This window comes from Atractosteus spatula, chromosome 4 (assembly GCF_055471065.1).
Source record: "Atractosteus spatula isolate fAtrSpa1 chromosome 4, fAtrSpa1.hap1, whole genome shotgun sequence".
Classification (NCBI taxonomy): Eukaryota; Metazoa; Chordata; class Actinopteri; order Semionotiformes; family Lepisosteidae; genus Atractosteus; species Atractosteus spatula.
The window spans coordinates 52,185,034-52,197,804 of record NC_142709.1 but is presented as its reverse complement, the minus strand read 5'-3'; the positions used below and the strand labels follow the sequence as shown (position 1 = coordinate 52,197,804).

General features: G+C 38.5%; 1 protein-coding gene across 2 annotated transcripts; it reads right to left on the bottom strand.

Annotated features, from left to right (window-relative positions):
- Nucleotides 1-1,593: 1,593 nt before the first annotated feature.
- Nucleotides 1,594-10,041, bottom strand: LOC148836526 (butyrophilin subfamily 1 member A1-like). 2 transcript variants are annotated; one of them, XM_088914453.1, is made up of 9 exons: nucleotides 9,972-10,041; nucleotides 9,207-9,281; nucleotides 8,357-8,704; nucleotides 7,442-7,723; nucleotides 6,265-6,372; nucleotides 5,025-5,051; nucleotides 4,799-4,828; nucleotides 3,738-3,764; nucleotides 1,594-2,443 (listed from the first exon to the last, which is right to left on the bottom strand). In XM_088914453.1, the coding sequence occupies exons 2-9, from the start codon at nucleotides 9,277-9,279 to the stop codon at nucleotides 1,896-1,898; spliced, it is 1,443 nt and encodes a 480-aa protein (XP_088770579.1). In that variant the 5' UTR covers nucleotides 9,280-9,281; nucleotides 9,972-10,041; the 3' UTR covers nucleotides 1,594-1,895. The 2 variants fall into 2 exon arrangements, with proteins under 2 accessions (XP_088770579.1, XP_088770578.1); XM_088914452.1 differs by having other exon boundaries at nucleotides 9,957-9,998.
- Between the last annotated feature and the right edge of the window lie 2,730 nt (nucleotides 10,042-12,771).

Sequence of the window (12,771 nt, the reverse complement as noted above, 5' to 3'; positions counted from 1 at the left end):
TCAAGTGCTGAAATGGAAAAAAAAATCTCATACATGCTTCACTATACATCTTCCAGTAAATGTGTAAGCAAATTCTGAAAAAATATCATCACAAAAGCAAAACCTTGCCAAAATACAAAAACTATTTTCTCACCATTTCTTCATTTTCTTTCATGATTATTGAGACAATATGCAGTTCCTGTGGTACCAAGAAGGAAGTAAGACACAGACTAACTTGCTGTTAAGTTGGTTGCCTTGTTAGGCAGAACAAGCTGTCATTCAGTGAATTCAGACTATTCAGAAACTTAGAAAAGGTTTACACATTGTTATGGTTACTGTTAGGCTGTAAAAAAATGGTTTTATTTGTCTATGCCTGTCAATTGAGTGAAAAGTAAGCAATTACCTCTTGATCTCCTACAAGATAGAATGATTGTTTTTATACCCTAACCCATCTTTAAATAATCCTGTGGCTCTACCTGAAGCTTAATAATAATAGGACCAAGGAAACTTTTATTCTTATTTTTATAATTTTATCATCATTTTATTTTGGAACATAAGCAGTCAGGGCCTGACTTTACCAAACTTCATGCAGATTTATTGTCTTTGCGCAAATCTCAGTTTCAGATTTTTATCTAAAGCATTAGACATATTGAAGAAGAACTGGAAAAAATGTGCCTTTTTATGTACAGTACTAGTTCAGGACATAAAATTTAGGACAGAAAATAAAAAAGTGTTTGTTGTTTTTTTCTGCTTTTGTTTTGGATATTTTTTCTAGTGTGTGTACTGAATTAGATATAAAAAAATCTAATATTTCAAACCCAGATCCCCAAGGGGTTAGCTGCAATTTAAGGCTTGAAAAAGGCCTTTATTGTCTGTACTTACAAAGGTATTACAAAATGTTTAAGGGAACATCATTCCAGTTGGAATATTGCCTCTGGAGGCTTATGACACAAGGGAGTACTAAAAGGGCTCCCTCAGATTGAGTTTTTAGAGGGGCTATTACCATAACCATAGTGTGAGGTATGGGTGTTAGTCATTTAGTCATGACCCGGGTCATCTGTATCTATTACTGAGGACCTAGGTTTGTTTTCTCTTATGTGTTACTATTCAGTGATTGTGGTTGTGTAGGAATCAGATATTTTGTTAGCTCCAGTTGTGAATCCATTTTTTTAAAAATGTGATCCTTGGATCTATAGCTCAACAGTGTGGAATACATTAATATGTATAACACCTGAGATGTTAGGGCATTTACACTTCTTACTTTGTTTTTTAGGGGGAAAAAACTTTATTCAGGAGAATTAATACTGTTTAGACTAGAGTGTCTCCCCCTGCCAGGAAATCGCTCAAGGGTGTGCCACGAAGCCTTTCTTGGCATCTTCTGACCATATGTCTTTGTCAAAATGTAAGCATAGATTCTTCCATTTTTTCTAAAGATTTAAATTATTTATTTACTATTTGTTTACTGAAAAGGGTTTAATCATTTGTACTTAAGTCTGTGCATACAGGCAAATACATCTATTTTTATATATTTACATTTCTATTGTATTTTCTAGAAAATCATTAACACTACAAATGTACAGGTATTTCTTTTTTTTCCCTTTCCTTGCCAATATGTTCTCCCTGAGAAGAATGCAAATATTTTATACTATACTGTATGTCAATATACAGAGTAGAGTACTGTATATTGACAGGACATCTTAATCAGGTATTTTCAAAACATTTGTCACGTAAAAACATGTTTAAAGAGGAAGATCTCGGTCAATTTATATTTTTATTTTTATAGTAATTGTCTTTAAATATCTTAACACTCATGTAGTCTTGAATCTCTCACAGACACTCTTTCTATCCTAAAACACACCTTACTTTTTACAAGGTGTGGTCAAGACTTCACTGTACACCCCAGATCATGCCATAAATTAAAATTGTTGATGTTTGTAATCTCCACAGCAGACAGGAGGCAGCAGCACAAGGTCTTTACAACGATCATGAGTCCTGAAGACTGGATAGATCTTCTCCCCCTGATTAAAGTCCATATCATTGAAAGTGTAGATATGACCTCTGGACTCTACAGTGTAAAAGGAGACCTGCCTTTCTTCTATATCCACACACACTCCCACCTTCCCGTGTAGGCCACTTCGTTGCAGGCGTGTTACAGGGTCAGTGAGAGCACAGAAACCAGAATAGCCAGAGCACAGACCCCAGTAGCCCCCCCGGGGAGTGAAGTTGATCCCCCCTTTCCTCGTGGCAGACTCTCTGGTCACCCCTATTATCCAGTCATCATTCACTTCCACCTCCCAGTAGTGCCTTCCTAAGGTGAAGCCCTCCCTGCTTAGGACACAGGACCAGTAATCAAATCGCTGTGGATTGCCAGGGAGATCCTGTTTTTCTCCCTTTCTCAGTCTCTTCCTATCTGCAGACAGGATGAGTGCAGGATTTGCTGTGTCAGGGTCCAGAATCACATCAGCTGTTCAAAAAAAAAAGTACAAGTTTTGTGGAAGTTTTATTTTACAAGGTGAGTTAACACTCCCTCTTCTCTGTGAGTACCTGGATATACTGAAATAGAAAAAATGCATAAATTTCATACTATATATGCACTATATGTCACGATTGTAGTCCCTCCTCCTTAAGGGCGCTCCGGCTCTTTCACTTCGGACCTAATTTTGTGCACCTGCCCCTTGTTCCAGCCTCCTTCCCGTCCTCCTTAAAAGCCAGACACCCACTCAGTTCGGGCTCTGCACTGATTCCCATATCGTGCGAGCCTGGGACCTGTAATCGCCTGGTTCCGTTATGTTTTTAAGTTTCCGTTCCTGTTCCCCTTGCCGGTTCCGAACCGGTTCCTGTTTTTAACCTGTCTGTTCTCAGATGGACCTTTGGACTTTGCCCGTTCTTTGGATTCCCCGTCTGGATTACTACTGGATTGTTTGCCTTGGCCACACCTCCCCCGAACACCAGCGCACTTTGGACACGCCCCCCCCGTATTCATTCCCCATTCCTGCATGACTTTTTCCTAGTGTTTCCTCACTCCACTCCGGATTGTGTCGTCCACATAGGGTCTGGAAAGAACTGTTCCGTTACACTATAATGTGTACAGTGTAACATAGGATGTGCTATGTGGTATGTAATGTTTATAGTACAAATTAAGGTCCCTATTTGTATGATAACTAATTATAGAAGTTTTTAGAAGCAAACCAATGTTCATCATTTAGTAATTATCAATAATGTATACTCCAATTTTATGATAAAATGTGTTTTTGATATGTTCTATGCTCAATGAAAATTAGACTTAAAGTATAAAGTAGTAAAGAAATTGGATTAAGTGGTTAGAACCTGGAAGAATGGATAGTTGATGGTAAAAGTGCACCTCTAATGGACAAAAAGGGAAACTGTCAAGGCACTTCGTACATTATTTTTTTCCTCTGTGTACAGTTACAGTGTGCCTTTCATTGTCTTATTCTATGGGAGACAATTCCTGAAGCCTTGAATGATCTTTAAGGACTTCCATGTGGATTCCATAAGGAATTTTCCATAAACATGGAACTGCAGTACAGTTACTACTGTTTATAGACCAGTAATGATGATCTTTGATTTCAGTCACAGACTAATTAGGGACATTCTGGTACTGTCCCCAATAACCTCAGATACTGTACCAGGTATTTGAAACAGATCCACTTTGTTCCACCCACTACCATTCTGGATCACAATATTTCAGACACAGCCAACACTGTTTCAGATGTGCTTTAAATACAGAGTGTCCTTACCTTGATTAGGAATGGGCCGCCCTACTCCTGTAAGGTGGAGAAAACAAAAGAATTGTTACTGAAGGTGTGGTGAAAAGTAATTGATGTAGAGTGGTCTTCATGCTGTGAGCTCTACTTCTCATGAGGCTTGTCTGAATAACTAAACACCCTGAGGCAATGACTGAATGCTCTTTCATCTTCCTGAAGAGAATGGGTTTATAGCGCAGAGGCGCAGTTAATACTCTTCGTGTGAGGTCTCTTTCCTCTGCCTGAGAGGGACAGTCAGATTCCAGCCTCTTTAGAAATCAGAGGACATACATCAGAGGCATCAGAGGCTCCAGGGTGGAGTGGTGCCTCTGTCACTAACTGTAACTGGAAGGTTGCCAGTTCCCATGGCTGGCAGAGGAATCATACACCATTGGGCCCCTGAGCAAGGCCCTTAACCCCAGCTGCTCCAGGGGTGCTGTATAAATGGCTGACCCTGCACTCTGACCCCAAAAACCTTGTGTTTATTATTTCTGACCTATATATAATGGCCCTCTTCACTTTCTTTATAAATGCACACCTTTCTCAAATGTACACTTACAGTTTGTAGTGTTATATTTGTAAATGAGTCCTGTCTGTTTCCATTAGTATCCATCAATACTAATCTTTCACTTGTGAATAAATAGTGTCATAGTTTATAAAACTGAAATTGGTACAAAGGTTCTGCTATAATTACAGAATCACAGTTTTAATTCACATGATAAGTAAAGAATAATTTGTTGTTTGGTAATATTGTCAAACTCTTGTCTCAGACATTAGAAAATAATGAATATAACAAATACCAGTGACTGATGAGTGTAAAAGTGTAGTTCAACTCAATACTGCATAGTGAAGCGTAGTAAACTACTGGACAGAAAAGTAAAGCAAACTACAGTATGATACATGAGTAGAACTCAAGGAAAACTCAGTAGTGTACAGTAAACTAAAAACAGTTCAGTACAGGAAACTACAGCATGGTTCACTACAAGGAACAACAGAAAAATATGATTGATTAAATTCCAATTCATTACAAGCTGCACTTACTGTAAACAACTTACCTAGTTCTTTAAGAAGTACTAATGTATCTCCTGCAAATAAAGAAAGATGTACAGTAAATGACAAGTCTATGCCATCACAAAGATATTAATAATCATACAGTACATAATTTCTCAAGTACTACTAGATTTAGCACTGATGTACAACCCTATTTACAGCAGTTTAATGCTGTATGTAATGTTACAGCAGAGCAGCTAGAAAGAATATTTCCAAATGTTGTTCACTTACGTTTGGATTCCCAGAGCATCTGTTCCCCTGTGAGAAAGAAACAGTGGAGTCAGTAATACCAATATAGACTCCTGCACTCATGCTGGCTTTTAAAGTTCCTCATCCCATGGCTACCATAGAGATATTTACTTTTGCTAACATTGGTTGTTGAGTACTCTATTCTCTCCTTAGTTAACTATGGAAATTTCCAAAACAATTTCCTGTACTCCTATTAAAAAAGCAGGGTGTTATGGGCCCTTGAATTCTTATGCAAGCACAAAACTTTACTTTTTAGCAGGTTATACTGACATCCCACCTCTTTTTTATACAGTATACATGCTTGGTTTCGTCATTTCAGTATTGAATACAAAAAAGTTCATTTTAAAAGTTCTTATGTGAACTAATAATAACAACAACAGCAACAACAATAATAATGTTAATGTTGTTATTATTGTATAACATAATCTTATTGTTTTATGTGATATTACATAATAATATAATATTCATATTATGATTGTTATATAATTCCCTACGCTTATATAGTGCTTTTCTGGACACTTAAAGTGCTTTGCAGGTAATACAAAGAGTTACCAATACCACCCACGTTCTGCACCCACCTGGACGATATAACAGCAGCCATAGTGCACCAGTACGCTCATGACACATCAGCAATCAGTGGGGAGGAGAACAGAGTGATGAACCCAATTCATAGATGGAGATTATTAGGAGGCCAGGATTGGTAAAGGCCAATGGGAAATTTGGCCAGGACACCGGCATAACACCCCTACTCTTTTCGAGTAACGCTGGATTTTAAATGACCACAGAGAATCAGACCTTGGTTTTACGTCTCATCTGAAGGATGGCACCTTTTTACAGTATAGTGTCCCTGTCACTATACTGGGGCATTAACACCCACACTGACCGCAGGGTGAGCGCCCCCTTCCACCCCCTCTAATCCCTCTTCTAGTAGCACCCTCAGTTTTTCCCAGGAGGTCTCCCATCCAGGGACTGACCAGGCTCACACCTGCTGAGATTCAGTGGGCTGCCACATGTGAGTTGCAGGGTGGAGGATCAAAACTCTGGACTCTTAAATGAAATGGCTAAATTAAATTTGATTAATTCAGGTGCTAAACAATCAAGCTAGTAAAAAAGGTTTAAGTTAAATGAATTGCTCTCATTTTCAACCTTTATGTTCAGAAGCATTTGTTTTGTAAATAGCAAATAGTCCTGAACATTAAACAGTGTTTTAATTTCTACATACTTTCCATTCTTCTCCACTGGATCACCAGAAATGCTGATGCTGCTACAGTAACAGCTATTGTTAAGAAAAGAGTCACCATCCATCCAGAGGGTCCATGGAAAATGTCTCCTGGAAACAGCATAGAAATATTAACCCAGACAAACAGCTCACCTAGTAACCAGGATTCCACAGAATAAATTCAGGGAAAAAACTACAGAAAAGCAGACATCCCAAAACTTTCCATTAAGGTATGGGATAGTGGGGAATCCAGTGCTTTGATGCTGCTTCTTTTATTCTAAAAAATACTGTAAGACAACTGGAGGGAGTGTCACGATTATAGTCCCCCCTCCTTAAGGGTGCTCCAGCCCTTTCACTAAGACTTTATTCTCTGCACCTGTTCCCTATTCCCAGCCCACCTTAAAAGCCAGGCGCTGACGCTCATCCGGGCTCTGCATCTGATTTCCATATCATGCGAGTCCGGGACCAGGAAGCGCCTGGTCCCGTTAAGGTTTTAACCTCTGTTCCCGTTCCTGTTCCGACCCGGCCTTCGTGGTTTTTATCTTGTTCTGATGGATCTCCTGGTTTTGGACTTACCCTTGTGTTTTGGATTATCCCTAAGGACTACTCTCTCGGATTGTTCGCCTCGGCCACACCTTCCCCGTGCACCAGCGCACCTTGGACACGCCCCCCTGTCTTCAGCCCCGTATTCCTGCATGACGTTTCCCTAGTGTTCCCCCCACTCCGTCGGACTGTGTCGTCCGCATAGGGTCCGGAAAGAACTGTTCGTTACAGGAGTGGTTGCAGAGTTTATTCTATAGTACATTACTGACAGAAATGACTATCTTATCTCAGTAGCTTTATTCATGTTTTGGTTTCAATTTTTGCAGAAACGGGAAGCAGATTAAAAATGAAATAATCTTGAGCTTTCAGTGATTATAGCTTATTACCTGTTTGTCAAAAAAAACTCTTATGGAAGATTTCTTAATAAGAGCAATTTGAAAGAATGTAACAAACATGGCCACTTCCTGTGAAGGATGCAATAGTCATCCTGAAAATATGAGACGTAAGGAACAGCATAGCAATTGCATTCTGATCACAATTTATTCATTTGGATTGTGTTCAAGTGTACATTATATAGTGAGCATAAATTAATTCATTACCTTACAGTTAAGGTCTACTGTTCCTGTATAGTACTTACCAGATATGTGGAGCTGTGATCCACAGTCTGGTTCAGGTAGAACACTTCTAATCAGACAGGAGAAAGTGTTGGATTCCTGTGTGACAGGAATGTAGCTCCTGACATTAAGTAGCCCCAGACTGTCCCTCTCCACTGTGGTGTTGGACAATGATGTCACATCGTTTCCATCCCTGTCTGTCCAGATCACTGCAGGTTCAGGGAACCACCCCTCTGATCTACATAGCAGCTGAGTCTGATCTCCTCCAGGGGAGTGAAGAGACACTGAGGGCTGGGAGCCCAGAGCTGTGGATTCATCATAAAAATGTTTTAATAAACTGAGTTAGATGTTCTGTGATTAATTTAATTTGAATGCTAAAATAAGTTTAAGATATTAAAATAAGAAAAAAGGCATAAGTATATGTAAAGTATATTTTAGTGCTGTATATACAGTGGTGTGAAAAAGTAAGTACACCCCATGAAAAGGTTTGTCTTTTTTTACATTTTTGGACAAAGGGATATTTTTTGCATGCAGACTCTTAGGAGCACTTTGGTGGGGTCTGCAACAACACCATAAATTGTATATTATGGGGCACCAACATTATTACATCCAGGGGCAGGCATCCATATACAGTAAATGTACATACAGTATATATACAGTATATACTGTATACTGTACATGATATACAAATCAACATCCTCTGTGCCAAATCTTTCTCTTTCATTTTCTTTGGTGACCCTCTGCACTGTTGTGCTTTTGCAGTTTTCTGTGGAGAGTTGCCATGTTCACTGTATCCCGTCTATCAAAAATGACACATATAAATCACATTAAGTGTAGATTATTTAGATTAAATTCCAAATAATTATGCTGCACATACAGTAAATATAATGAATTCCAAAGATGTGTAACAATCCTTAAAAGCTTGATTAATTACTCACCTCTAATGGACAGATCAATAAGAGCATCTTCATAATGTTCTGCAGACTCCACCACACATTTATACTTTCCATGGTCAGAGCGCCTCACATCCTTCAGTTTTAGAGACACGTTTCCTTTGGGGAGCTCCTCTGGGAAAAGCTCAGCTCTTCCACTGTAAGAAGGGTTCTGTTTTTCAAAGTTATAGCTCCCATATTGGTATAAACACACAGCTGTTCTGTAATCTTCTCGAAACCACTTGATCTCTAGGTCCCCAGTGCTGATGTCTGGTGAGAGGTAACAGGGCAGGACAGCATCTTCACCAGGGAAAACAACAACAGGATCAGCTGGGCCAAGAACCTGAAACATCTCTGGAAGAGAAATAACATGCCTGGCCTGAGTCTCCCTTTTGTATAAACTCACTGAGACAGGCTGCAGACACTCAATAGTCATGGAGTGTTTTCTGTGTTAATAATGAATTATTTTTCTGTTTGCAAAGAAAAATCCTCACTGATCAAAAGGACCTGCAAGGTCAGGAGAACTAAATGTCATAGGTCTGACAGCCGATTGGAGTAGCAGAATCCTGGATGTCATCAGACATGCTCCAAGTTATTATTCAAAGCCTGTGAAGGTCTCACTAAGGCTAGTCAGTCAATAGCTTCACTCAGTCTGCTTTCATTAACATTGTTCATTGACTGCATATTTCTGTTACATCATTTTCTTCTTTCCCATTCCCATTCATGAAAACAAAGCAAGGGTGTAATAAAGAAAGGATGGGCATAGAGGGTGTGCAGACAGTTGCCCCAAAGGCATGGCTGTGCTAGAGATTCACCCAATACAGTTGTTGGGTAAATAAGTCTTTCTTCATGGTACCTGATCTTGAGACAAACATCTGGTGGAGGAGCTGGAGAACTGCAAAGAGACACTCCCATTGGTCACACTTCATTTCTGGAAGGAAATTCAGATTGATCAGTATCCTTTTTCAAAATAAGCACTGAAATCAGTCTATAATCCCCCTATGAAACTGACATAATGATTCATTATGGCAAGCTGACATTCAGCCTTCAACACTGAAATATAAATACATACAGTAGTAACAGCCCATGTGTCTCAACACAAACAACAAAGACATTTACAGTATGCATACAGCACAGAGAGGAGGAATATGGTTATTGAAAATGGAGTAAATTAGAAAATGCCTCAGTGTCTGTGCAGATCATGGTGCTAATAATCAATAATAATTATTAAACCTTTACCTCTCTTGTGATGGAAGACTAAAACATTTTTTTAATATTCATGTGGATTTGTATTCTAAGGCTCAGCCTGAGATTACGTAATCTCACTGATTCTGATCTCCATTTGACTAAGAAGACCTGTTATTATCCCTGGTAATTGAAAATTTACATACTTTAAACCTTCATTTTAGAATACCAGAATATTTTATAATGGTATATGACATGCCCATCTCCAATACTAAGCTCATTTATGATTTATAGGAATCTGCAGCAAAAATATTAAGTGATTAGTTATTATACATTGATCTGAATCCAAGCAACAGTGTTAAAAACAGTGTTTACGAGTTTCAGAATTACACTACATAATAAGACATTTCCACGAATATACCTTTTCCGTACTAACCATCTTCAGATTGTAATCATTGTTCAGACTGCAGAAAGATTTCTTTCCGATGTTCAGAGACAATGTCTTCCCAAACAGAACTGAAGATCAGGAAAAGAGATTACTGTGGTTTACAGGAAACACAGACAGGAAGTAACCCCTTAAAGAGGAGCTGTGATATTAGTTTTTTTTTGCTTACTGGATATAGAGATAATAAGGTAAGATAGTATTAAATAGCTGTGGACATAATAATATTATTTATTACTGTGTTTAATAGATGTGGATGTTGACTTTGCTTTTTAGACTAATGTTATGTGAATATTTTTTGTCTGACTCCATCAGGACAACGCTTAAACCTGCAAGAAGGTGGGCTGTTAACTGCTCTTAAAATTGACAGGATGCTTACAGACTGGTTAACCTGGTGATGATATTCTATTGTTCCAGAAGATATATAGTATTGCTATTTGAACAGCATTTGTTCAATTTTAATTCAGTGACTTCATCCTGATACCTTGTCAGTTTATTAGAGTAATGGGCTAATCTCGGCTAGTTTATGTAACGCAGGATGCAGGAAGAGATTTAATGGGAGATCAGTAATGGCAGGATGTGATCTTGTGATTGTGTGATTCAAGATCAGCTTTCGAACAGAAAATGCTCCAAGACAGTTTGTGTGCCAAAACTGGGAACACTATAACCACAACATTACGGTCTTAAAAACACTTCCTCATAGAGTTTCTCACTGGGTCTATTCATCTTGTTTGCTCAGCAAAGCACCCCTTGTCACTTTCTGTCCTTCAAATTACTGATACTGTCCATAACACCCTCACTGCGCTGTGTTAACATGTAGGAGTTATCTCTTATAACAGTGAACATGAACATTCTTTCCATCATAATAATCTCAGTTATTAAGAGTATAACACTCCCCTGTGGGACTGTCCTTATTCTCTGACCTGGAAAGCTTGTCCTTCTTATGTCTATCAGTTCTTCACATTTTTTTCCTCTTCTTCCCAGTGACAGACACCCATGTATACAAAACCCTGTTAATTAACACGTCAATATAATTATACTGTACAAACCAGAAGATTAATCACAATGGCTTGGGGTGATGCATCCTCTAGTGGTAGCTACTTTGTTATTGCAACCTGAGCTAGCAGCCTGCGAAACCCTTCCTTGTGGAGCAAAGATCAGGCCCCTTCACAATCTTTTCTGTATTTCCTTCACAGATCATCCAGATCCAAACCCTAGGCAACCCCTGTCTCAATTTGATTTAAGACACAGACGTGCAAAAGTTAAGAACTGCTATTCCGCTCCACTCAAATATTGCTCTATTCTTTGATCATTGGTTCTTTGATCTATGGCAATTACAATTGTGATTCTACTGTTAATTGACAAATATTGCAAGTCATACATGTGTTGTACGAATGATGTGGTTGGTTGTACAGTATTACCGAACAGAATAATTCTTAGCATTTTCACAATGAAAAATATATGCATCTACTCTGTTGAGATAAGTTGTGTTTCAACACCTTTGTTTCCATGTAAACCCATGAAAAATATTTATTTGTGTAAAATAAATAAAAATATATTTAATATTATTTAATCATATAAATAATATATATTTATTTAATATTTATTTAGCCTGAAAGATCTTGATTCCAAATATTTCTAAAGACATAAGACATGATGATAACGACATCTCTGACAACATTTTGAGTGGCGCTCATAATAATTTCAGTGACAAAAGGCTTCTGGAATATCTGCTTGAGATTTATTTTGGCAAGATCTGTATTTTGATTCATATTATAAACTTTTTACATCATACTGTATGTTTTGTTTTAGAATGCCACAGTGGCTGGGTTTCTTCCAGGGGTTCTGGTTTCCTGCATTCCAAAGACAAATTGGAAGGTTAATTGGCATTTGTGAAAATGGACCCAAGTATGAATGTGTGTGTTTGTGTCTCCATGTGTCCTGCAATGGACTGGTGTTCTATTCACAAAATACTACTGTATATCCTGCCTTGAGTTTGTCACTTGCCAGGTTGCCAGCTTGCCAAAATTGGAGCCAGCTGTTCCACAACCCTGTATTGGATAAAGTGGGTCAGAAATGGATGGATACACAGATGTTTGGTTTAACATTCATGTCTGTGCCAAAAAATATGAAAGTTTTATTCATTTCTTTTAATTCTGATGTCAAAATTCCTGTGGAGGCCTTTAGAGAAAGTTATGGTGGATTTCTCCACATTCGATTTTCCACATTTGGCCTGGGTTTCTTTCAGGTGCTCTGATTTCCAAAAACATATTGGAAATTTAATTGGCATTTGTGAAAATTGACCCAGGTATGAGTATGTGTGTTTATGTCTCTGTGTGTCCTGCAATGGACTGGCATTCCATCCATAGAACGGTATATCTTGCCTTGAGACTTGAGTTGCCAGATTGCACAGTGGCTGGCTTTCCTCCTCCAGCACTCTCCACCACTTATCTTCACTAATCCAATCTCGTAGTAGTTGTCTGTTTTACTTACTGTACCTTCTCCCTCTTTCTAAGTTCCTCTCTTTCACTTGTCATGGTACTTACTGCCTCCACCCTCCCACTTCTTTCCATTCTGCTGACAAAGCCTTCCATTCTCACTCTTTCCTCCTCTTCTTCAACTGTTACAGTACTTTCTCTTTGTGACTCACTTTGCCTGTTCCCTGTTGTTCTAGATGAAGAAATACTATCTGAACAACACATATGTTATATAAGGAACAAGTAATAGGTTTATTCCATGCTGAAAAGAGAAGAGAGAAAACACAATGTTTCGGCTGTGAAGCCTTCCATTTTGT